The sequence below is a fragment of the Pristiophorus japonicus genome, chromosome 6 (assembly GCF_044704955.1).
Source record: "Pristiophorus japonicus isolate sPriJap1 chromosome 6, sPriJap1.hap1, whole genome shotgun sequence".
Classification (NCBI taxonomy): domain Eukaryota; kingdom Metazoa; phylum Chordata; class Chondrichthyes; family Pristiophoridae; genus Pristiophorus; species Pristiophorus japonicus.
Window position 1 is genome coordinate 126,560,564 of NC_091982.1, and position 26,577 is coordinate 126,587,140.

At 49.1% G+C, this 26,577-nt stretch overlaps 1 protein-coding gene across 1 annotated transcript in view; it reads left to right on the forward strand.

Moving 5' to 3' along the window:
• taf7 (TAF7 RNA polymerase II, TATA box binding protein (TBP)-associated factor) overlaps positions 1 to 25,953 on the forward strand; it is a 41,551-nt gene extending 15,598 nt beyond the window's left edge. The window contains exons 9-12 of the mRNA XM_070883188.1: positions 10,961 to 11,155; positions 12,168 to 12,280; positions 13,323 to 13,382; positions 25,745 to 25,953. Of these exons, the coding sequence (XP_070739289.1) occupies positions 10,961 to 11,155; positions 12,168 to 12,280; positions 13,323 to 13,382; positions 25,745 to 25,789 (413 nt within the window). The 3' untranslated portion in view covers positions 25,790 to 25,953. The remainder of the gene's footprint in view (positions 1 to 10,960; positions 11,156 to 12,167; positions 12,281 to 13,322; positions 13,383 to 25,744) is intronic.
• Positions 25,954 to 26,577: the final 624 nt, after the last annotated feature.

A 26,577-nucleotide genomic window follows, 5' to 3' on the forward strand; every position in this document is an offset into this window, starting at 1 on the left:
CTTGTCGAACCCCCTCAGAATCTTATAAGTTTCAATAAGATCACCTCTCATTCTTCTGAACTCCAATGAGTATAGGCCCAACCTGCTCAACCTATCTTCAAAAGTCAACCCCCTCATCTCTGGAATCAACCTCGTGAACCTCCTCTGAACAGGCTCCAATGCAAGTATATCCTTCCTTAAATATGGAGACCAAAACTGTGCGCAGTACTCCAGGTGTGGCCTCACCAATATCCTGTATAATTGTAGCAGGACTTCTCTGCGTATATACTCTATCCCCCTTGTAATAAAGGCCAACATTCCATTTGCCTTCCTGATAACTTGCTGTACCTGCATACTAATTTTTGGGTTTCATGCACAAGGACCCCCAGGTCTCTCTGTACTGCAGCACTTTGCAATTTTGCTCCATTTAAATTATAATTTGCTTTTCTATTATTTCTGGCAAAGTGGATAACCTCACATTGTCCCACATTATACTCCATCTGCCAAATTTTGCCTGTCTATATCCCTTTGCAGATTTCTTGTGTCCTCCTCACAATTTGCTTTCCCACCCATCTTTGTACAGAAACATAGAAAATAGGTGCAGGAGTAGGCCATTTGGCCCTTCGAGCCTGCACTGCCATTCAATAAGATCATGGCTGCTCATTCCCTCAGTACCCCTTTCCTGCTTTCTCTCCATACCCCTTGATCCCCTTAGCTGTAAGGACCATATCTAACTCCCTCTTGAATATATCCAATGAACTGGCATCAACAACTCTTTGCGACAGGGAATTCCACAGGTTAACAACTCTCTGAGTGAAGAAGTTTCTCCTGATCGCAGTCCTAAATGGCCTACCTTTTATCCTAAGACTATGTCTCCTGGTTCTGGACTTCCCAACATCGGGAAGATTCTTCCCGCATCTAACCTGTCCAGTCCCGTCAGAATCTTATGCGTTTCTATGAGATCCCCTCTCATCCTTCTAAACTCCAGTGAATAAAGTCCCAATTAATCCAGTCTCTCCTCATATGTCAGTCCAGCCATCCCTGGAATCAGTCTGGTGAACCTTCGCTGCACTCCCTCAGAGTCCTTCCTCAGATTAGGAGACTAAAACTGAACACAATATTCCAGGTGAGGCCGCACTAAGGCCCTGTACAACTGCAGTAAGATCTCCCTACTCCTATACTCAAACCCTAGCTATGAAGGCCAACATACCATTTGCCGCCTTCACTGCCTGCATGCCCACTTTCAATGACTGATGTACCATGACACCCAGGTCTCGTTGCGCCTCCCCTTTTCCTAATCTGCCGCCATTCAGATAATTTTCTTTCGTGTTTTTGCTCCCAAAATGGATAACCTCACATTTATCCACATTATACTGCATCTGCTATGCATTTGCCCACTCACCTAACCTGTCCAAGTCACCCTACAGCTTCTTAGCGTCCTCCTCACAGCTCACACCGCCACCCAATTTAGTGTCGTCTGCAAACTTGGAGATATTATACTCAATTCCTTCATCTAAATCGTTAATATATATTGTAAAGAGCTGGGGCTCCTGCACTGAGCCCTGCGGCACTCCACCAGTCACTGCCTGCCATTCTGAAAAGGACCCGTTTATCCCGACTCTCTGCTTCCTGTCTGCCAACCAGTTCTCTATCCATGTCAGTACATTACCCCCAATACCATATGCTTTGATTTTGCCAACAATCTCTTGTGTGGGACCTTGTCAAAAGCCTTTTGAAAGTCCAAATACACCACATCCACTGGTTCTCCCTTGTCCACTCTGCTAGTTACATCCTCAAAAAATTCCAGAAGATTCGTCAAGTATGATTTCCCTTTCATAAATCCATGCTGACTTGGACTGATCCTGTCACTGCTTTCCAAATGCGCTGCTATTTCATCCTTAATGATTGATTCCAACATTTTCCCCACTACTGATGTCAGGCTAACTGGTCTATAATTACCCACTTTCTCTCCCTCCCTTTTTAAAAAAGTGGTGTTACATTAGCTACCCTCCAGTCCATAGGAACTGTTGGAAAATGATCACCAATGCATCCACTATTTCTAGGGCCACTTCCTTAAGTACTCTGGGATGCAGACTATCAGGCCCCGGGGATTTATCGGCCTTCAATCCCATCAATTTCCCGAAACAATTTCCCGCCTTTCAATTTCAATTTCAATTTCAGTTACTCCTTCTCACTTGACCCACTGTCCCCTTGTACATTCGGAAGGTTATTTGTGTCTTCCTTCGTGAAGACAGAACCGAATCCGACTGCAAGGGACCTACGTTTGTCTTCACTAATCTTTTTCTCTTCACATATTTATAGAAGCTTTTGCAGTCAGTTTTTTTGTTCCCTGCAAGCTTCCTCTCGTACCCTACTTTCCCCCTCTTAATTAAACCCTTAGTCCTCTGTTGAATTCTAAATTTCTCCCAGTCCTCAGGTTTGTTGCTTTTTCTAGCAAATTTATATGCCTCTTCCTTGGCTTTAACACTATCCTTAATTTCCCTTGTTAGCCACGGTTGAGCCACCTTCCCCATTTTATTTTTACTCCAGACAGGGATGTTCAATTGCTGAAGTTCATCCATGTGATCTTTAAATGTTTGCCATTGCCTATCCACCGTCAACCCTTTAAGTATCCTTTGCCAGTCTATTCTAGCTAATTCTAGCCCCATCACTGATCCCTGTGGCACCCCACTAGTCAGTGTTTGTCAACCGGAAAAATGACCCATTTATCCCGACTCTCTGTTTTCTGTTAGTTAGCCAATCCTCTATCCATGCTAATATATTACCCCCAACCCCTTGAGCTTTTATCTTATGCAGTAATCTCTTATGTGGCAACTTATCGAATGCCTTCTGGAAATCCAAATACACCACATCCACTGGTTCCCCCATATCCACCCTGCTCGTTACATCCTCAAAGAACTCCAGCAAATTTGTCAAATATAGAAACATAGAAATTTACAGCGCAGAAGGAGGCCATTTCAGCCCATCGTATCCACACCGGCCGACAAGGAGCCGCACGGCCCTCAGTCAGCAGCCCTAAAGGTTACATATAAACCTATGAACAATGACGGAAAGGCAAAGAGCACCCAGCCCAACCAGTCCGCCTCACACAACTGTGACCCCCCCTTATACTGAAAAATTCTACACTCCACCCCAACCGGAGCCATGTGATCTCCTGGGAGAGGCAAAACCCAGATAAAAATCCAGGCCAATTTAAGGAGAAAAAATCTGGGAAAATTCCTCTCCGACCCACCCAAGCGATTGAAACTAGTCCAGGAGATCACCCTGGCCATATTCTATTCCCTGCAGTACTTACCATTATATCTGGTCCGTCCAACAAAAGGTCATCCAGTCTAATCCCAATTACCAGCTCTAGGTCCGTAACCTTGCAGGTTACTGCACTTTAAGTGCTCATCCAACCATCTCTTAAAAGTGGTGAGGGTTTCTGCATCCACCACTCTTCCAGGCAGCGAGTTACAGATCCCCACAACCCTCTGTGTAAAGAAGCCCCCCCTCAATTCCCCTCTAAACCTTCTACCATCCACCTTAAAACTATGCCCCCTCGTAATAGCCCCCTCCACCAATGGAAATAGACCCTTACTATCCACTATGTCCAGGCTCCTCAATATTTTGTACATCTCAATGAGGTCTCCTCTCAACTCCTCTGTTCCAATGAGAACAAACCCAGCCTATCCAATCTGTCCTCACAACTAAGGTTCTCCATTCTAGACAGCATCCTAGTAAATCTCCTCTGCACCCTCTCTCGTGTGATCAAGGCCTTCCTATAATATGGCGACCAGAACTGCACGCAATACTCCAGCTGTGGCCTAACCAAAGTATTATACAATTTAAGCATAACCTCCCTGCTCTTACATTCTATGCCTCGGCCAATAAAGGCAAGCATTCCGTATGCCTTCTTAACCACCTTATCTACCTGGCCTGCTACTTTCAGGAATCTGTGGACAAGCACTCCAAGGTCCCATTATTCATCTACACTATTAAGTGGCCTACCGTTTAATGTGTATACCTTTTCCTTATTAGCCCTCCCAAAGTGCATCACCTCACACTTCTCTGAATTAAATTCCATTTGCCACTGCTCTGCCCACCTGACCAGTAGATTGATATCCTCCTGCAGCCCATGACTTTCCTCTTCGTTATCAACCACACAGCCAATTTTAGTAGTGTCTGCAAACTTCTTAATCATACTCCCTATATTCAAATCTAAATCATTGATATATACCACAAAAATATCACATGATTTCCCTTTCATAACCATGCTGACTGTGCTTGATTGAATCATGCTTTTCCAAATGTCCCGCTACTGTTTCCTTAATAATGGACGCCTTAATAGAAACATAGAAACATAGAAAATAGGTGCAGGAGTAGGCCATTCGGCCCTTCTAGCCTGCACCGCCATTCAATGAGTTCATGGCTGAACATGCAACTTCAGTACCCCATTCCTGCTTTCTCGCCATACCCCTTGATCCCCCTAGTAGTAAGGACTTCATCTAACTCCTTTTTGAATATATTTAGTGAATTGGCCTCAACAACTTTCTGTGGCAGAGAATTCCACAGGTTCACCACTCTCTGGGTGAAGAAATTCCTCCTCATCTCGGTCCTAAATGGCTTACCCCTTATCCTTAGTCTGTGTCCCCTGGTTCTGGACTTCCCCAACATTGGGAACATTCTTCCTGCATCTAAGCTGTCTAACCCCGTCAGAATTTTAAACGTTTCTATGAGGTCCCCTCTCATTCTTCTGAACTTCAGTGAATACAAGCCCAGTTGATCCAGTCTTTCTTGATAGGTCAGTCCCGCCATCCCGGGAATCAGTCTGGTGAACCTTCGCTGCACTCCCTCAATAGCAAGAATGTCCTTCCTCAGGTTAGGAGACCAAAACTGTACACAATATTCCAGGTGAGGCCTCACTTAGGCCCTGTACAACTGTAGCAACACCTCCCTGCCCCTGTACTCAAATCCCCTCGCTATGAAGGCCAACATGCCATTTGCTTTCTTAATCGCCTGCTGTACCTGCATGCCAACCTTCAATGACTGATGTACCAGGTCTCTTTGCACCTCCCCTTTTCCTAATCTGTCACCATTCAGATAATAGTCTGTCTCTCTGTTTTTACCACCAAAGTGGATAACCTCACATTTATCCACATTATACTTCATCTGCCATGCATTTGCCCACTCACCTAACCTATCCAAGTCGCTCTGCAGCCTCATAGCATCCTCCTCGCAGCTCACACTGCCACCCAACTTAGTGTCATCCGCAAATTTGGAGATACTACATTTAATCCCCTTGTCTAAATCATTAATGTACAGTGTAAACAGCTGGGGCCCCAGCACAGAACCTTGCGGTACCCCACTAGTCACTGCCTGCCATTCTGAAAAGTCCCCATTTACTCCTACTCTTTGCTTCCTGTCTGACAACCAGTTCTCAATCCATGTCAGCACACTACCCCCAATCCCATGTGCTTTAACTTTGCACATTAATCTCTTGTGTGGGACCTTGTCGAAAGCCTTCTGAAAGTCCAAATATACCACATCAACTTGTTCTCCCTTGTCCACTCTACTGGAAACATCCTCAAAAAATTCCAGAAGATTTGTCAAGCATGATTTCCCTTTCACAAATCCATGCTGACTTGGACCTATCATGTCACCTCTTTCCAAATGCACTGCTATGACATCTTTAATAATTGATTCCATCATTTTACCCACTACCGATGTCAGGCTATAATTCCCTGTTATCTCTCTCCCTCCTTTTTTAAAAAGTGGGGTTACATTGGCTACCCTCCACTCCATAGGAACTGATCCAGAGTCAATGGAATGTTGGAAAATGACTGTCAATGCATCCACTATTTCCAAGGCCACCTCCTTAAGTACTCTGGGATGCAGTCCATCAGGCCCTGGGGATTTATCGGCCTTCAATCCCATCAATTTCCCCAACACAATTTCCCGATTAATAAGGATTTCCCTCAGTTCCTCCTCCTTACTAGACCCTCCGACCCCTTTTATTTCCGGAAGGTTGTTTGTGTCCTCCTTAGTGAATACCGAACCAAAGTACTTGTTCAATTGGTCCGCCATTTCTTTGTTCCCCATTATGACTTCCCCTGATTCTGACTGCAGGGGACCTACGTTTGTCTTTACTAACCTTTTTCTCTTTACATATCTATAGAAACTTTTGCAATCCGTCTTAATGTTCCCTGCAAGCTTCTTCTCGTACTCCATTTTCCCTGCCCTAATCAAACCCTTTGTCCTCCTCTGCTGAGTTCTAAATTTCTCCCAGTCCCCGGGTTCGCTGCTATTTCTGGCCAATTTGTATGCCACTTCCTTGGCTTTAATACTATCCCTGATTTCCCTTGATAGCCACGGTTGAGCCACCTTCCCTTTTTTATTTTTACGCCATACAGGAATGTACAATTGTTGTAGTTCATCCATGTGGTCTCTAAATGTCTGCCATTGCCCATCCACAGTCAACCCCTTAAGTATCATTTGCCAATCTATCCTAGCCAATTCACGCCTCATACCTTCAAAGTTAGCCTTCTTTAAGTTCTGGACCATGGTCTTTGAATTAACTGTTTCATTCTCCATCCTAATGCAGAATTCCACCATATTATGGTCACTCTTCCCCAAGGGATCTCGCACAATGAGATTGCTAATTAATCCTCTCTCATTACACAACACCCAGTCTAAGATGGCCTCCCCCCTAGTTGGTTCCTCGACATATTGGTCTAAAAAACCATCCCTTATGCACTCCAGGAAATCCTCCTCCACCGTATTGCTTCCAGCTTGGTTAACCCAATCTATGTGCATATTAAAGTCACCCATTATAACTGCTGCACCTTTATTGCATGCACTCCTAATTTCATGTTTGATGCCCTCCCCAACCTCACTACTACTGTTTGGAGGTCTGTACACAACTCCTGCTAACGTTTTTTGCCCTTTGGTGTTCTGCAGCTCTACCCATATAGATTCCACATCATCCAAGCTAGTGTCCTTCCGAACTATTGCCTTAATTTCCTCCTTAACCAGCAATGCTACCCCACCTCCTTTTCCTTTTATTCTATCTTTCCTGAATGTTGAATACCCCTGGATGTTGAGTTCCCAGCCCTGATCATCCTGGAGCCACGTCTCCGTAATCCCAATCACATCATATTTGTTAACATCTATTTGCACAGTTAATTCATCCACCTTATTGCGGATACTCCTTCCATTAAGACACAAAGCCTTCAGGCTTGTTTTTTTAACACCCTTTGTCCTTTTAGAATTTTGCTGTACAATAGCCCTTTTTGTTCTTTGCCTTGGGTTTCTCTGCCCTCTACTTTTCCTCATCTCCTTTCTGTCTTTTGCTTTTGCCTCCTTTTTGTTTCCCTCTGTCTCCCTGCATTGGTTCCCATCCCCCTGCCATATTAGTTTACTTCCTCCCCAACAGCACTAGCAAACACTCCCCCTAGGACATTGGTTCCGGTCCTGCCCAGGTGCAGACCGTCCGGTTTGTACTGGTCCCACCTCCCCCAGAACCGGTTCCAATGCCCCAGGAATTTGAATCCCTCTCTGTTGCACCACTGCTCAAGCCACATATTCATCTGCGCTATCCTGCGATTCCTACTCTGACTAGCACGTGGCACTGGTAGCAATCCCGAGATTACTACTTTTGAGGTCCTACTTTTTAATTTAGCTCCTAGCTCCTTAAATTCGTTCCGTAGGACCTCATCCCTTTTTTTTACCTATGTCGTTGGTACCAATGTGCACCACGACAACTGGCTGATCTCCCTCCCTTTTTAGAATGGCCTGCACCCGCTCCGAGACATCCTTGACCCTTGCACCAGGGAGGCAACATACCATCCTGGAGTCTCGGTTGCGGCCGCAGAAACGCCTATCTATTCCCCTTACAATTGAATCCCCTATCACTATCGCTCTCCCACTCTTTTTCCTGCCCTCCTGTGCAGCAGAGCCAGCCACGGTGCCATGAACTTGGCTGCTGCTGCCCTCTCCTGATGAGTCATCCCCCTCAACAGTACCCAAAGCAGTGTATCTGTTTTGCAAGGGGATGACCACAGGGGACCCCTGCACTCCCTTCCTTGCACTGCTCTTCCTGTTGGTCTTCCATTCCCTATCTGGCTGTGGACCCTTCTCCTGCAGTAAGACCAACTCGCTACACATGATACTCACGTCATTCTCAGCATCGTGGATGCTCCAGAGTGAATCCACCCTCAGCTCCAACTCCGCAATGCAGACCGTGAGGAGCTGGAGATGGATACACTTCCTGCACACATAGTCGTCAGGGACACTGGAGTCATCCCTGAGTTCCCACATGGTACAGGAGGAGCATAACACCCGACCGAGCTCTCCTGCCATGACTTAGCCCTTAGGTACACTTAAATTGGCAACAACAATGTTAACGTTTACTCACGTTAGGCTAACTGGTCTATAGTTTCCTGCTTTTGTCTGCCTCCTTTTTTAAATAGGGGTTTTACATTTGCGGTTTTCCAATCCGCTGGGACCGCCCCAGAATCCAGGGAATTTTGGTAAATTACAACCAATGCATCCACTATGTCTGCAGCCACTTCTCTTAAGACTGTAGGATGTAAGGCGTCAAGTCCAGGGGACTTGTCTGCCTTTAGTCCCATTATTTTACTTAATTAGTAATGGTGATTCCTCCTTCCCCATAGCCCTTTGATTATCCATTATTGGGATGTTCTTATTGTCTTCTATCGTGAAGACCGATACAAAATATTTGTTCAACGTCTCTGCCATTTCCCTGTTCCCCATTATTAATTCCCCAGTCTCATCCTCCAGGGGACCAACATTTACTTTAGCCACTCTTTTCCTTTTTATGTACAAACTTTTACAATCTGTTTTTATATTTCGTGCAAGTTTACTTTCATAATCTGTCTTCCCTCTCAATCATTTTTTTTAGTCATTCTCTGCTGGCTTTAAAAAGTTTCCCAATCCTCTGGCCTCCCACCAGTCTTGGTCACATTGTATGCCCTTGTTTTCAATTTGATGCCCTCCCTTATTTCCTTAGTTAGCCACGGATGGTTATCCATTCTCTTACAGTCTTTCCTTCTCATTGGGACATATTTTTTTGCGAATTCTGAAACATCTCCTTAAATGTCTGCCACTGCTCATCAGCCGTCCCACACTTTAATCTATTTTCCCAGTCCACTTTATCCAACTCTGCTCTCATACCTTTGTAGTCTCTTTTATTTAAGCTTAGGATACTGGTTTGAGAACCAACTTTCTCACCCTCCAACTGAATTTGGAATTCAATCATATTATGGTCACTCATTCCTAGAGGATCTTTTACTATGAGATCATTTATTAATCCTGTTTCATTATAAAGTACTAGATCCAAGATAGCCTGCTCCCTGGTTGGTTCCGCAACGTACTGTTGAAGGAGACTATCCCAGATACACTCTATGAACTCCTCCTCAAGGCTACCCGGGCCAATTTGCTTTGTCCAATCAATATGAAGGTTAAAATCACCCATGATTATTGCCATTCCTTTATTACAAGCCTCCGTTATTTCTTGATTTATACTCCGTCCAACAGTGTAGCTATTGTTAGGGGGCCTATAGACTACGCCCACCAGGGAATTTTTTCTCTTTATTATTCCTTATCTCCACCCAAACTGATTCAACATCTTGATCCTCTGAGCCAATATTGTTTCTCACTAACATACTGATCCGATCCTTTATTAACAGTGCTACCCCACCTCCTTTTCCTTTCTGTCTGTCCTTCCGAATTGTCAAATACCCCTGAATATTTATTCCGAGTCCTGGTCACCTTGCAACCATATCTCTGAAATGGCTGTCAGATCATATCCATTTGTCTCAATTTGTGCCGTCAACTCATCTATTTTGTTACGAATGCTATACGCATTTAGACAAAGTGCCTTTAAATTTGTTTTTTTGCCCTTTTTTCCTGCTTGTTTCCTCTGTTCTTCAACCTCACTTTCTACATTGTTGCTTTCTAATTCCAGCTTTACTCCCCTCCCCACTGAATCTATTCTCATGTTCCCATCCCCCTGCCAAGCTAGTTTAAACCCTCCCCAACAGCACTAGCAACCCCCCCCCCACCCCTCGAGGATATTGGTCCCGTTCTGTTGAGGTGCAACCTGTCCGGCTTGTACAGGTCCCACCTCCCCCAGAAGCGGTCCCAATGCCTCAGGAAACTAAAGCCCTCCCACCTGCACCATCTCTCTGGCCACGCAATCATCTGCTCTATCTTCCTATTTCTGTACTCACTAGCTTGTGGAACCGGGAGTAATCCGGAGATTACTACCTTTGAGGTCCTGCTTTTTAATCTCCCTCCTTGCTGCCTGCAGGACCTCATCCCTCTTTCTACCTATGTCATTGGTCCCGATATGAACCACGCCCTCTGGCTGTTCACCCTCTCCCCCAGAATACCCTGCAGCTGCTCGGTGACATCCTTGACCCTGGCACCAGGGAGGCAACATACCATCCTGGAGTCATGTCTGCGGCCGCAGAAACACCTGTCTGCTCCCCTGATGGGGAGAGAGCTCAGTGAGGAAGGGGGGAAGAGAGGAGAGAGAGAGAGAGGGCTCTGTGGTGAGGGGGGTGGAAGAGAGGACTTGGTTGGCGGGGGGGGGGGGGGGGAAGGAGAGGGAGAGGGCTCGGTGAGTGGGTGCGGTGGGGAGTCGGCTTGGTTGGGGTGGGGGGGGGGGGTGAAGAGGGAGAGAGAGTGGGCTCGGTAAGGGGGTGGGGAGAGGGCTTGGTGCCGGGGGGGGGGGGGGGAATGGGGAGAGAGGGGGCTCGGTGAGGAACGGGTGGGGGGGGGGGAGGGCTCAGTGAGGGGGTCGGTGGGGGGGTGGGGGGGGAGGGCTCGGCGAGGGGGATGGGCAGAGCGACAGACTGTGTGGCTCAGTGCCAGGCCCCTGCTTGGTGTCAGTGGGAGATTGACACCCAGCGCAGTGCCGGGTTCTGTGCTGAATTGGGTTGTGTTTCTCTGACAGTGGAGAGGGACGAGCTGCGGGAGATCTTCAATGACATCAGCAGTAGCAGCGAGGAGGATGAAGATGAAGGCGATCGCCACGATGATGAGGACCTGAACATCATGGACTCGGAGGATGACCTCGCCAGGCGCCTGCAGCAGAAGCTCGACGAGGCAGACGGACAAATACAGCCGAAGGAGGAATCGAACCAAATGGGTAACGGGTCTTTCGAGCTGACAGAATGGGGCCCATTCCTGGGACAATGACTCACCACCTCCCTTCTGTCCTTTCCTCTCCTGTTGTCAATGGCTGCACTTCTATCGTGCGAGCCCGGCCGTGCACATTGTGGGTGGCATCACAGTTGCTTCCACACTTGCATCCGTCGCTGGGGAGCCATCAGGTGCCGGTACCCAGCCCAGGGAGCTCAGGCCACTTCTACCCTCTTCCTGCTGCCTTCCCCCCCAGGTCCTGCTGGTCTCTGGAGCTCAGTGCTTTGCCGGACAGTGCCTGGAGCCAGTGATCCATCAGGTGGAGACCAGACCAGAGTGACCTGTGGAACAGTCTGCCACACAGCATAGCACAGGGTTACCTTACTCCACATTAAGAACATTACAACCAGGAGCAGGAGTCGTCCATTCGGCCCCTCGAGCCTGCTCTGCCATTCAATGAGATCATGGCTGATCTTCGACCTCAACTCCACTTTCCTGTACTATCCCCATATCCCTCGATTCCCTTAATATCCAAACATCTAATCGATCCCTGTCTTGAATATACTCAAAGACTGAGCCTCCACAGCCCTCTGGGGCAGAGAATTCCAAAGATTCACCACCCTCTGAGTGAAGAACTTTCTCCTCATCTCAGTCCTAAATGGCCGACCCCTTATTCTCAGACTGTGACCCCTGGGTCTAGACTCCCCAGCCCGGGGGAAACATCTCCCCTGCATCTACCCTGTCAAGCCCTGTCAGAATTGTGTATGTTTCAATGAGATCACCTCATTCTTCTAAACTCGAGAGTATATCGGCCCAGTCTACACAATCTCCCCTCCTAGGTTAGTCCCTTAGTTCTGTTTGTCTGTGTTTATTGTGTCTGTCGTTGCATCCATGTTACATCCTCAGTTGTGTGCCGGTCCTGAACAAATGGGGTTTGTGTTGTGGGGGTCGCGATTGGATGTTGAGTCTCTTGGCTGTCTCTCACAGTGAGCTCACCAGCCCTCTCTGTTCCCCGGCAGTGGTGGAGTTCCAGTACGAGGTGGAGACCCTGAGGGAGAAGCTGCAGCTGACCCAGGAGAAGCGGAAGCGGCAGGAGGACCTGATTGTGAAGGTGGAGAACTTGGCGTTGAAGGTGAGTGTTGGGGCACGGCAGGCTTCTTACCTCCCGTCCCCGGGGGTGCACCGCTCCCTGGCCCCAGGAAGCACTTGTGGGCATAGCTCATGTGTCAGGCCAGTCATTGGGCTATTCGGCTCTGGAGGGCATCACAACGGATCCTGGGCTTCCCTGACGGCCATCCGTCAGCTCTCAGCAGGAGGCGCTCACTTCCCATCAGTGATGGCAACCCTGACTAAATCTTTTACATTCCTCACTGCAGCAAATTGTCCTCTCCCCACCATCTCTCTCTCTCACCTCTCCATCTCTCTCTATTCCCCCCACCCCAGCTCAGTCTCTCTTCATCTCCCCAGTTTCTTTTCTCTCTTTTCCCCCCCCGCCCCCCCTGCTCTCTCGTCCTGTTCCCCCCCCCCGGTCCCTTTCCACCCCTCCCCACCCCTGGATTCTCCACTGCCCCCCCACCCTCCTCTCTCTCCCCTACAGCCGTCTCCTTCCTCCACCCTCCCCTCCCCTCGTCAGTATCTTCGGTAGAGGGAGAGAATCAGCACCTTCAACCTTCAGGGGAGGGTGGGGTTGGAGAGAGTCAGCACCTTCGGTGGGGGGGTGAAGAGAGGTCAGCGCCTTCGGGGGTTGGTGGGGGGAAGAGAGTCAGCACCTTTGGCGGGGGGTGGGAGAAGAGTCAGCACCTTTGGCGGGGGGGGGAAGAGTCAGCACCTTTTTAAAACACACCATGAGTGTTGGGGCAGAGGATTATTATTGAGGGCGAGGTGTGTTACTGGGGGTGAGTGGAGGGTACTTCATTTTGTATATTAATTTTTAGAGTTTGATAGAGTGGGATTTGTGGTGTGTATCCTGGCCGCTGCTCCCCCCCCCCCGGGTATGGGAGACGACTGTACCACCCTCGATCACCAAGGCCCAGTTATCTCAGTCTTGCTGAGTCTGGCGTTGAGCTACCCAGCGTGTCGGTGTAAAGTACCCGAGGTGCTTTACACCGACAGACCTGTTAATGTCACTTCACTGCATCGCTTGAGAGTTCAAACGCTCCGTAATTCTCTTCCAGAATCGTCTGCAGGCTGTGGTCGATGAAATCAAACAACAGGAGGAGAAGGAAAAGCTGCAGGTGAGAGATTGTCACACGAGCGGGGAGATGGTGGGGGGGGGGGGGGGGCTCACGGAGAGATCGCGGGAGGGGAGGGGTGAGGTCGCCCATGACCCCCACGATCCTGACCGCAGGTGCCATCCACGACCCAGGGTCCCGTCCCCTTATTGTTTTGCGCTAATTTAATGGAAAAGTGGAATTGTTATGCTTTTGTCACGGGACGTGGTATTGCCCGTCCCTAATTGCCCCTTGAGAAGGTGGTGGTGAGCCGCCGCCTTGAACCGCGGCAGTCCGTGTGGTGAAGGTGCTCCCACAGTGCTGTTAGGGAGGGAGTTCCAGGATTGTGTCCCAACGACGATGAAGGAACGGCGATATATTTCCAAGTCAGGATGGTGTGTGACTCGGAGGGGAACGTGGAGGTGATGGTGTTCCCATGCGCCTGCTGCCCTTGTCCTTTTAGGTGGTAGAGGTCATGGGTTTGGGAGGTGCTGCCGAAGAAGCCTTGGCGAGTTGCTGCAGTGCATCTTGTAGATCAGAGGTGGGCAATTCTTTGGGCTGGAGGTCCACTTGACCAGTTTTGGCGAGCTGTTGAGGGCTGTCCTCAGCAACAATCATGCAGTCCCACGCAGGCCACTCCCCAGCTCTTGCCGCTGGAGGAGATAATGCACGTGCGCGGCTGCATAGTGGCTGGCTGCGCGGCAAATTTAAAGGGACTGTGCGCAAATAAAATTAGAAGGAACATTGCATCTTACATACACAGCATGTATTGGATACTGCTTAGAAATGAATCAAAGATAAAAGTTGAAAGTATTGCGGTATCTTCTGGTCTCTAAATCAGTGCTGTGAAATAGAACTGTAACCTCTTTAGAGCTGTGTTAGCATCAAATCCCCACCTCAGTCATCCTTATGTCCCTCTGCAAAGATTACTAATGCCGTCCCAATTGGTGCCAGATGAGAGCTCCCCTGCCATCGTACCCTGGATACCAGGAGAGGAAAGATGCAGTGCCGGTCACTTTCTTAGGTGAAAGGGTTGTGGAGATGAGCAGCCAGAACTCCAATCTAAAAGGGATAGGGCATATTTGAATACGCAGTGCATTCTGGGTACGGATGTCTGCCATTGGGGCACAGTATCACGGAATGGATCCGTTTAAGATCGGGCAGGGCGAATCGCTTTTGCGAATTATTAATTTGAATGAAGTACTATTATGTTTTTCCCTTGGCTGCAGGTCGGATCTGTCTCTGACCCATGAGAAGAGAAAGTGGATAGTCGAATGTGCAGCTCGAGCTCGAGCTCCAGCTCACGTTCTGTTTCTGTCCCATCCAGCGGGCCAGAGAGAATGACCTGGCAGGCCGCTATGGCCCGCGGGCCGTATTTTGCCCACCACTGTTCGAGATGGTACACACTGCAGCCACAGTGCGCCGGTGGTGGAGGGAGTGAATGTTTAAAGTGGTGGATAGGATGCCAATCAAGCGGCTGCTTTGTCCTGGATGGTGTCGAGCTTCTTGAGTGTTGTTGTAACTGCACTCATCCAGGCAAGTGGAGAGTATTCCATCACACTCCTGACTTGTGCCTTATAGATGGTGGAAAGGCTTTGGGGAGTCAGGAGGTGAGTCACTCGCCGCAGAATACCCAGCCTCTGACCTGCTCTTGTAGCCACAGTATTTATGTGGCTGGTCCAGTTAAGTTTCTGGTCAATGGTGACTCCCAGGATGTTGATGGTGGGAGATTCCGCGATGGTAATGCCGTTGAATGTCATGGGGCGGTGGTTAGACTCTTACTTGTTGGAGATAGTCATTGTCTGGCCCTGTGTGGCATCAATGTCACTTGCCACTTATCAGCCCAAGCCTGAATGTTGTCCAGGTCTCGCTGCATGTGGGCATGGACTGCTCCATTACCTGGGAACTGAACACTGCAATCATCAGCGAACATCCCCACTTCTGACCTTATGATGGAGGGAAGGTCATTGGTGAAGCAGCTGAAGATGGTTGGGCCGAGGACACTGCCCTGAGGAACTCCTGCAGCGATGACCTGGGGCTGAGATGATTGACCTCCAAACACCACAACCATCTTCCTTTATGCTAGGTATGACTCCAGCCAGTTTTCCCCCTGATTCCCACTGACTTCAGTTTTACTGGGACTCCTTAATGCCACACTCGGTTAAATGCTGCCTTGACGTCAAGGGCAGTCACTCTCACCTCACCCCTGGAATTCAGCTCTTTTGTCCATGTTTGGACCAAGGCTGTAATGAGGTCCGGAACCCAAACTGAGCATCGGTGAGCAGTTTATTGGTGAGTAAGTGCCACTTGATCGCACTGTCGACGACACCTTCCATCACTTTGCTGATGATTGAGAGGAGACTGATGGGGTGGTAATTGGCCGGATTGGATTTGGCCTGCTTCTTGTGGACAAGACATACCTGGGCAGTTTTCCACATTGTCGGGTAGATGCCAGTGTTGTAGCTGTACTGGAACAGCTTGGCTAGAGGTGTTGCTAGTTCTGGAGCACAAGTCTTCAGCACGATAGCCGGGATGTTGTCGGGGCCCAGAGCCTTTGCTGTATCCAGTGCGCTCAGCCGTTTCATGATATCACGTGGAGTGAATCGAATTGGCTGAAGACTGGCTTCTGTGATGGTGAGAACCTCAGGAGGATCATCCACTCGGCACTTCTGGCTGAAGATGGTTGTAAACACTTCAACCTTGTCTTTTGCACACACATTGAGGATGGGGATATTCATGGAGCCTCCTCCCGTTAGTTGTTCAATTGTCCACCATCATTCACAACTGGATGTGGCAGGACTGCAGAGCTTTGATCTGATTCGTTGATTGTGGGATCGCTGAGCTCTGTCTTTAGCATGCTGCTTCCGCTGTTTAGCATGCATGTAGTCCTGTGTTGCAGCCTTCCCAGGTTGGCACCTCATTTTTAGGTACACCTGGTGCTGCTCCTGGCATGCTCTTCTGCACTCTTCATTGAATCAGGGTTGGTCCCCTGGCTTGATGGTAATGGTAGAGTGAGAGATATGTCGGGCCATGAGTTTACAGATTGTGGTTTATAATTCTGCTGCTGTTGATGGCCCACAGCGCCTCATGGATGCCCAGTTTTGAGCTGCTAGATCTGGTCTATCCCATTTAGCAAGGTGGTAGTGCCACACAAGGATTGTGCGATGGTCACTGCTACCGATACTGCCATGGACAGATGCATCTGCGACAGGTAGATTGGTGAGGATGAGGTCAAGTAGGTTTTTCCCTCATGTTGGTTCTCTCACCACCTGCCGCAGACCCAGTCTGGCAGCTATGTCCTTCAGGATTCGGCCAGCTCGGACAGTAGTGGTGCTACTGAGCCATTCTTTGGGATGGACATTGAAGTCCTCCACCCAGAGTACATTCTGTGCCCTTGCTACCCTCAGTGCTTCTTCCAAGTGGTGTTCAACATGGAGGAGTATTGATTGATCAGCTGAGGGAGGGCGGTCGGTGGTAATCAGCAGGAGGTTTCCTTGCCCATGCTTGACCTGAAGCCATGAGACTTCATGGGGTCCGTAGTCAATGTTGAGGACTCCCAGGGCCACTCCCTCCTGACTGTACACCATTGTGTCGACGCCCCTGGTGGGTCTGTCCTGACGGTGGGACAGGACATACCTAGGGATGGTGATGGGGGAGTCTGGGAGATTGTCTGAAAGTTATGATTCTGTAAGTATGACGATGTCAGGCTGTTGCTTGACTAGTCTGTGAGACAGCTCTCCCAATTTTGGTATAAGTCGCCAGATGTTAGTGAGGAGCGACTGGGCTGGGTGTGTCGTTGTTGTGTCTGATGCTGGGCGGTCCGTCTGGTTTTATTCTTCTTATTTCCTGTGGCGGTTTGTTACAAGTGAGCGGCTTTCTAGGCCATTTCAGAGAGAAGTCAAGAGTCAACCCCATTGTTGTGGGTCTGTAATCACATATCGGCCAGTCCGGGTAAGGGCAGCACATTTCCTTCCCTAACAGAGCTGTGGCTCAGTGGGTAGATCTCTCGCCTCCGAGTCAGAAGGTCGTGGGTTCAAGTCCTACTCCAGCGACTTGATCAGAAAATCCAGTCTGACACCCCCGTACAGTACGGAGGGAGCGCTGCACTGTCGGGCGAGGCTGTCTTTTGAATGAGATCTGTCTTGAGTGGATGTAAAAGATCCCATGGCACTATTTTGAAGGAAAGCAGGGGAGTTCTCCCCCGGTGTCCTGGCCAATATTTATCCCTCAACCAACTTCATTAAAAACAGATGATCTGGTCATTATCACATTGCTGCTTGTGGGAGCTTGCTGTGCGTAAGGCGGCTGCTGCGTTTCCCACGTTACAACAGTGACTACACTTCAGAATACTTCATTGGCTGTGAAGCGCTTTGGGACATCCTGAGGTTGTGAAAGGCGCTATAGAAATGTAAGTCTCTCTTTCTTTAGTCTGGTTGTGTGACTTGTCGATCAGGAAGAGTCCACCCTGGGTTAACTGACCAGTGCAGCAGAGGGATGTCCAAACGGTCTGAGTGCCCCCCTCCCCGGGCTATCAACAGTAAAAAAAATCCGGCTGACTCAAAGCACTGGAGAAGTACCACCAGCGCTGCCTCCGCAAAATCCTGCAAATCCATTGGCAGGACAGACGCACCAATGTCGGTGTTCTCGCTCAGGTCAACAATCCCCACCACTGACCACACTCGATCAGCTCCGATGGACGGGCCACATTGTCCACATGCCTGATACTAGACACCCGAAACAAGCACTCTGCTCCGAGCTTTGTCATTGCAAGCGAGTCCCAGGAGGGCAGAGAAAACACTTCAGGGACACATTATAAATACATTAAAAGCAAGAGGATAACTGGAGAAAGAGTGGGGCCTATTAGAGACCACAAAGGAAATCTGTGTGGAGGCAGGTGATGTGGGTATGATTTTAATGAAGACTTTGCATCTGTTTTCACAAGAGGGCCGATGCAGACTTTGCAATGAGGGGGGAGAAGTGTGAAATATTAGACGAGATAAACATAGTGAGAGAGGAAATATTAAGGGGCTTAGCAGCTTTGAAAGTGGATAAATCCCCAGGCCTGGATGAAATGTATCCCAGGCTGTTGAAAGAAGAAAAAGAGGAAGTAGCAGAGGCTCTGACCATCATTTTCCAATCCTCTCTGGCTACAGGTGTGGTGCCAGAGGACTAATGTGGTACCTTTGTTTAAAAAGGGAGAAAGGGATAGACTGTTGGAATCAATTATTAAAGATGAAATAGCAGCTCATTTGGAAAGCAGTGACAGGATCGGTCCAAGTCAGCATGGATTTATGAAAGGGAAATCATGCTTGACAAATCTTCTGGAATTTTTTGAGGATGTAACTAGTAGAGTGGACAAGGGAGAACCAGTGGATGTGATGTATTTGGACTTTCAAAAGGCTTTTGACAAGGTCCCACATAAGAGATTGGTGTGCAAAATTAAAACACATGGTATTGGGGGTAATGTATTGACGTGGATCGCGAACTGGTTGGCAGACAGGAAGCAGAGAGTCGGGATAAACGGGTCCTTTTCAGAATTGCAGGCAGTGACTAGTGGGGTGCCGCAGGGCTCAGTGCTGGGACCCCAGCTCTTTACAATATACATTAATGATTTAGATGAAGGAATTGAGTGTAATATCTCCAAGTTTGCAGACAACACTAAACTGGGTGGTGGTGTGAGCTGTGAAGAGGATGCTAAGAGGCTGCAGGGTGACTTGGACAGGTTAGGTGAGTGGGCAAAAATGCATGGCAGATGCAGTATAATGTGGATAAATGTGAGGTTATCCACTTTGGTGGCAAAAACATGAAGGCAGAATATTATCTGAATGGCGGCAGATTAGGAAAAGGGGAGGTGCAATGAGACCTGGGTGTCATGGTACATCAGTCACTGAAAGTTGGCATACAGGTGCAGGAAGCAGTGAAGAAGGCAAATAGTATGTTGGCCTTCATAGCGAGGGGATTTGAGTATAGGAGCAGGGAGGTCTTACTGCAGTTGTACAGGGCCTTGGTGAGGCCTCACCTGGAATATTGTGTTCAGTTTTGGTCTCCTAATCTGAGGAAGGACGTTGTTGCTATTGAGGGAGTGCAGCGAAGGTTCACCAGACTGATTCCTGGGGTGGCAGGACTGACATATGAGGAGAGACTGGATCGACTGGGCCTGTATTCACTGGAGTTTAGAAGAATGAGAGGGGATCTCATAGAAACATATAAAATTCTGATGGAACGGGACAGGTTAGATGCAGGAAGAATGTTCCCGATGTTGGGGAAGTCCATAACCAGGGGTCACAGTCTAAGGATAAGGGGTAAGCCATTTAGGACTGAGATGAGGAGAAACCTCTTCACTCAGAGAGTGGTGAACCTGTGGAATTCTCTACCGCAGAGAGTTGTTGATGCCAGTTTGTTGGATATATTCAAGAGGGAGTTAGATATGGCCCTTATGGCTAAAGGGATCAAGGGGTTTGGAGAGAAAGCAGGAAAGGGGTACTGAGGGAATGATCAGCCATGATCTTATTGAATGTTGGTGCAGGCTTGAAGGGTCGAATGGCCTATTCCTGCACCTATTTTCTATGTTTCTATGTTCCTACGTAATTACAGGCCAGTCAGCCTAACCTCGGTGGTGGGAAAATTATTGGAAAAAATCCTGAGGGATAGGATAAATCTTCATTTGGAAAGACATGGATTAATCAAGGACAGTCAGCACGGATTTGTTAAGGGAAGGTCGTGTCTGACTAACTTGATTCAATTTTTCAAGGAGGTAACCAGGAGGGTCGATGAGGGCCATGCAGTTTATATGGATTTTGGCAAAGCTTTTGATATGGTTCCACATGGCAGACTGGTCATGAAAGTAAAAGCCATGGGATCCAGGGCCAAGTGGCAAATTGGATCCAAAATTGGCTCAGAGGCAGGAAGCAAAGGGTAATGGTTGATGGGTGTTTTTGTGACTGGAAGGATGTTTCCAGTGGGGTTCCGCAGGGCTCAGTACTGGGTCCCTTGCTTTTTGTGGTATACATCAATGACTTGGACTTGAATGTTGGGGGTATGATTAAGAAGTTTGCAGATTATACTAAAATCGGCCGTGCGGTTGATACTGAAGAAGAAAGCTGTGGACTGCAGGAAGATATCAATGTACTGGTCAGGTGGGCGGAACAGTGGCAAATGGAATTCAATCTGGAGAAGTGTGAGGTAATGCATTTGGGGAGGGCTAACAAGGCAAGGGAATACACATTAAATGGTAGGGCACTGAGGTGTAGAGGAACAAAGGGACCTTGGAGTGCAGGTTCACAGATCCCTGAAGGTAGCAGGCCAGGTAGATAAGGTGGTTAAGAAGGCATACGGAATACTTGCCTTTAATAGTCAAGGCATAGAATACAAGAGCAGGGAGGTTATGCTTGAACTGTATAAAACACTGGTTAGGCCACAGCTGGAGTACTGTGTGTAGTTCTGGTCACCACATTACAGGAAAGATGTGATTGCACTGGAGAGGGTACAGAGGAGTTTGCAAGTATGTTGCCTGGACTGGAGAATTTTGGCTATGAGGAAAGATTGGAGATGCTGAGTCTGTTTTCTTTGGGACAGAGGAGGCTGACGGAGACCTGATGGAGGTGTATAAAATGATGAGGGGCCTGGATATAGTGGATAGGAAGGACCTGTTTCCCTTGGCAGAGGGGTCAACAACCAGGGGACATAGATTTAAAGTAAATGGCAGGAGGTTTAGAGGAGATATGTGGGGAAATTTCTTCACCCAGAGAGTGGTGGGAGTCTGGAACTCACTGCCTGAAAGGGTGGTAGAGGCAGAAACCCTCACCACATTTAAAAAGTACTTGGATGTGCACTTGAAGTGCTGTAACCTGCAGGGCTACGGACCCAGAGCTGGAAAGTGGGATTAGGCTGGATAGCTCTTTGTCGGCCGGCAAGGACACGATGGCCGTAATGGCCTCCTTCCATGCTGTACATGTCTTTGTTTCTATGACACCCTCAAAGACTCCCTGAAAAAATGTAACATCCCAGGTGTGTCTCTAATGGGTCTGTAGTTCCCAGGTGTGTCTCTCTAATGGATCTGTAGTTCTTAGGTGTGTCGCTAATGGGTCTGTAGTTCCCAGGTGTGTCCCTAATGGGTCTGTAGTTCCCAGGTGTGTCTCTCTAATGGGTCTGTAGTTCCCAGGTGTGTCTCTAATGGGTCTGTAGTTCCCAGGTGTGTCTCTAATGGGTCTGTAGTTCCCAGGTGTGTCTCTCTAATGGGTCTGTAGTTCCCAGGTGTGTCTCTAATGGGTCTGTAGTTCCCAGGTGTGTCTCTAATGGGTCTGTAGTTCCCAGGTGTGTCTCTAATGGGTCTGTAGTTCCCAGGTGTGTGTGTCTCTAATGGGTCTGTAGTTCCCAGGTGTGTCTCTAATGGGTCTGTTGTTCCCAGGTGTGTCTCTAATGGGTCTGTAGTTCCCAGGTGCGTATCTCTAATGTGTCTGTAGTTCCCAGGTGTGTCTCTAATGGGTCTGTAGTTGCCAGGTGTGTGTCTCTAATGGGTCTGTAGTTCCCAGGTGTGACTCGAATGGGTCTGTAGTTCCCAGGTGTGTCTCTCGAATGGGTCTGTAGTTCCCAGGTGTGTCTCTCTAATGGGTCTGTAGTTCCCAGGTGTGTCTCTCTAATGGGTCTGTAGTTCCCAGGTGTGTCTCTCTAATGGGTCTGTAGTTCCCAGGTGTGTCTCTCTAATGGGTCTGTAGCTCTCAGGTGTGTCTCTCTAATGGGTCTGTAGTTCCCAGGTGTGACTCTAATGGGTCTGTAGTTCCCAGGTGTGTCTCTCTAATGGGTCTGTAGCTCTCAGGTGTGTCTCTCTAATAGGTCTGTAGTTCCCAGGTGTGACTCTAATGGGTCTGTAGTTCCCAGGTGTGTCTCTCTAATGGGTCTATAGTTCCCAGGTGTGACTCTAATGGGTCTGTAATTCCCAGGTGTGTCTCTCTAATGGGTCTATAGTTCCCAGGTGTGACTCTAATGGGTCTGTAGTTCCCAGGTGTGTCTCTCTAATGGGTCTGTAGCTCTCAGGTGTGTCTCTCTAATAGGTCTGTAGTTCCCAGGTGTGACTCTAATGGGTCTGTAGTTCCCAGGTGTGTCTCTCTAATGGGTCTGTAGTTCCCAGGTGTGACTCTAATGGGTCTGTAATTCCCAGGTGTGTCTCTAATGGGTCTGTTGTTCCCAGGTGTGTCTCTAATGGGTCTGTAGTTCCCAGGTGTGTCTCTCTAATAGGTCTGTAGTTCCCAGGTGTCACTCTCTAATGGGTCTGTAGTTCCCAGGTGTGACTCTAATGGGGCTGTAGTTCCCAGGTGTGTCTCTCTAATGGGTCTGTTGTTCCCAGGTGTGTCTCTCTAATGGGTCTGTAGTTCCCAGGTGTGACTCTAATGGGGCTGTAGTTCCCAGGTGTGACTCTCTAATGGGTCTGTAGTTCCCAGGTGTGACTCTCTAATGGGTCTGTAGTTCCCAGGTGTGTCTCTAATGGGTCTGTAGTTCCCAGGTGTGTCTCTAATGGGTCTGTAGTTCCCAGGTGTGACTCTAATGGGGCTGTAGTTCCCAGGTGTGTCTCTAATGGGTCTGTAGTTCCCAGGTGTGTCTCTCTAATGGGTCTGTAGTTCCCAGGTGTGTCTCTCTAATGGGTCTGTAGTTCCCAGGTGTGACTCTAATGGGGCTGTAGTTCCCAGGTGTGTCTCTCTAATGGGTCTGTAGTTCCCAGGTGTGTCTCTCTAATGGGTCTGTAGTTCCCAGGTGTGACTCTAATGGGTCTGTAGTTCCCAGGTGTGACTCTAATGGGGCTGTAGTTCCCAGGTGTGTCTCTAATGGGGCTGTAGTTCCCAGGTGTGTCTCTAATGGGGCTGTAGTTCCCAGGTGTGACTCTAATGGGTCTGTAGTTCCCAGGTGTGACTCTAATGGGGCTGTAGTTCCCAGGTGTGTCTCTAATGGGGCTGTAGTTCCCAGGTGTGACTCTAATGGGTCTGTAGTTCCCAGGTGTGACTCTAATGGGTCTGTAGTTCCCAGGTGTGACTCTAATGGGGCTGTAGTTCCCAGGTGTGTCTCTAATGGGGCTGTAGTTCCCAGGTGTGTCTCTAATGGGGCTGTAGTTCCCAGGTGTGACTCTAATGGGTCTGTAGTTCCCAGGTGTGACTCTAATGGGGCTGTAGTTCCCAGGTGTGACTCTAATGGGGCTGTAGTTCCCAGGTGTGTCTCTCTAATGGGGCTGTAGTTCCCAGGTGTGACTCTAATGGGGCTGTAGTTCCCAGGTGTGACTCTCTAATGGGTCTGTCGTTCCCACGTGTGTTCCGACTCTTGACAATCCTTGGCCCAAGACCGCTCAAAGTGGAGGAGAAGCACCCGGGAAGTCACCGAACTCGAGTCTCTTCGTCGGGAGCTCGCGGAAGCCAAGCACAAAGAGCGGAAGGAGTGTACGATAATCCAAGCACCCCACCCGCTCGTCCCTCCAACCACCACCTGTGACAGAGACTGTAGGTCCCGCATTGGTCTCATCAGTCACCTGAGAACTTGTATTAGTGTGGAAGCAAGTCATCCTCGACTCCGAGAGAATTTCTAAGAAGAAGACGATTACTAAATGCAATGAACTAGCTGGAGTGATACCTGCCGCAGTGTGGATGGGACAGGAATGGGCTGGGCCCCTGATACCCCACCCTTCGGAGCCAGTGTCTGCAAGGGTGGGATGAACCTGTTCAATTCCTTGTTTCCTCCACACATCCCGCATAGTTGCAGCCGCTCCCTGAGCATGCCCATTCCTGGAAAAGAAAGAACGACTTGCGTTTATATAGCGCCTTTCACGACCACCGGACGTCTCAAAGCGCTTTACAGCCAATGAAGTACTTTTGGAGTGTACTCACTGTTGTAATGTGGGAAACACGGCAGCCAATTTGCACACAGCAAGCTCCCACAAACAGCAATGTGATAATGACCAGATAATCTGTTTTCGTGATGTTGATTGAGGGATAAATATTGGCCCCGGGACACCAGGGATAACTCCCCTGCACTTCTTCGAAATAGTACCGTGGGATCTTTTACGTCCGCTTGATAGAGCAGACGGGGCCTCGGTTTAATGTCTCATCCAAGACGGCACCTCCGACCGTGCGGCACTCCCTCAGTACTGCCCCTCCGACAGTGCGACACTCCCTCAGTACTGCCCCTCCGACAGTGCGGCGCTCCCTCAGTACTGCCCCTCCGACAGTGCGACACTCCCTCAGTACTGCCCCTCCGACAGTGCGACACTCCCTCAGTACTGCCCCTCCGACAGTGCGACACTCCCTCAGTACTGCCCCTCCGACAGTGCGACACTCCCTCAGTGCTGCCCCTCCGACAGTGCGGCGCTCCCTCAGTACTGCCCCTCCGACAGTGCGGCGCTCCCTCAGTACTGCCCCTCCGACAGTGCGACACTCCCTCAGTACTGCCCCTCCGACAGTGTGGCACTCCCTCAGTGCTGCCCCTCCGACCTGGGAGTGCCAGCCTAGATTTATGTGCTCAAATTCCTGAAGTGGGACTTGAACCCACAACCTTCTGACTCGGGCGAGAGTGCTGCCCACTGAGCCACGGCCGACAGTTTGTCGGATATTTCCTGCAGGAGGGGATGGATGGGATGCGGAGCTGGCCCTCTCTGAGGTCTTGATGGTTAATCAACTGGAGAACAAACGTCAGCCATTCTTTAACATCTGTGTTGTCTTCAGACGCTGCAGTTAGCCACCGCCCTCACACTCCTGGACAAAAGCTCTCATTCTCAAACCCCATGCCTTTCATAGAATCACACAGGAAGCAGCCATTCTGCCCATCGTCCCTGTGCCAGCTCTGTGAAAGAGTTAATCCCACTCCCCGCTCTTTCCCCAGAGCCCTGCAAATCCCTCGTCCCTAGTACCGTTCTAATAAATCTCCACACCCTCTTCACCCTCAACCTCGTCGCTTTCTCTCCTTTATCAATACTGCTCGTGGCAGGGTCCCTCTGAACGTCCCTCCCATCTCTCCGTCTCCAAGTTTGAGGAGTTCGTCAGAACTCCTCTTAAACTCAGACAAACCATTGCGGAGTTGTTTAACATTGTGTAGTGAGTTGGTCCATGGTATTTCTGTTTGAGACTAAGTGCTGGTGACGGTTTGAGTTGTGGGGAGAGGGTTTTGCGTGGGGTCATTGTGAGGAGGGGCTGGACACCGTTCAAGGGCCATGAATTGTTTTCTTGTTATCGTTTCCTCTCCAGTTTCCGGAGCGGGCGGGGTGGGGGGTCACGTGTTGGCTGCCACCATTGCTGAGGCAGTTCCTGTCCAATTCCTTTTGTTTCAATCGCTTGTCTCTCACTTGCACCCAAACGTATGGGATATCCCCCAAGGCTGCAAAGGTAATAACACGCTGTCCCTTCCTCCTACAGCTGGCTTCTTTACAGGCACAGCTCGACGCCATGCTGAACAAGTGAGGGACTGCTACTCTCACAGGCATCTAATGGGAACAGTGCCGCAATGTGTGGGGTGCGGGCGGTACGATCGACCACACTGATAGCAACCAGTCAATACCGCAGAACGTGTACGGCTTGTACATAATCGCAAAGTGTCAAATCTCAATAAATGTGTTTTTAGAAAATGTCAACGAGTCGAAGTTTTTATGTTTTATTCATCCCCGGGATGTGGGCGTCGCAGGCAAGGCCGGCATTTATTGCCCATCCCTAATCACCCTCGAAGGTGATGAGCCGCCTTCAACAGCTGCAGTCCATGTGTTTAATCGTCTATGTTCAAGGGAATACTCGCCCAGTCTGTGAAATCTGTCCTCATAATTTATCCCTACTAGTCCCGGTATAATTCTGGTGAACCTGCCCTGCACCCCCCCCTCCGAGGCCGATATTCCCTCCCTGGGGTGGGGGGGCCCAGGACTGAGCACAGTGTCTAGATGTGGTCTGACCCGAGCTTTATATAGCTGGAGCATCACTGCCTCCCCTTTGTGTTCCCGCTCCCTCGAGATATGGGCCAACATCCCATCAGCCTTTTAATTATTGTCTGTGTGTGCACCAGCTTTCAGTGATTTCTGGACTCACACCCCGAAATCTCTGCGCCCCTCCACACTTCCCAGCTTCTCACCATTTACACAATACTCTGATCCATCTTTCTTGTCCAAAGTGGACGACCTCTCACTTCCCCACATTGAACTCCATTTGCCACAGATTTGCCCACTCACTTTATCAATGGCCCTTTGCAACTTTCTGCTCCCATC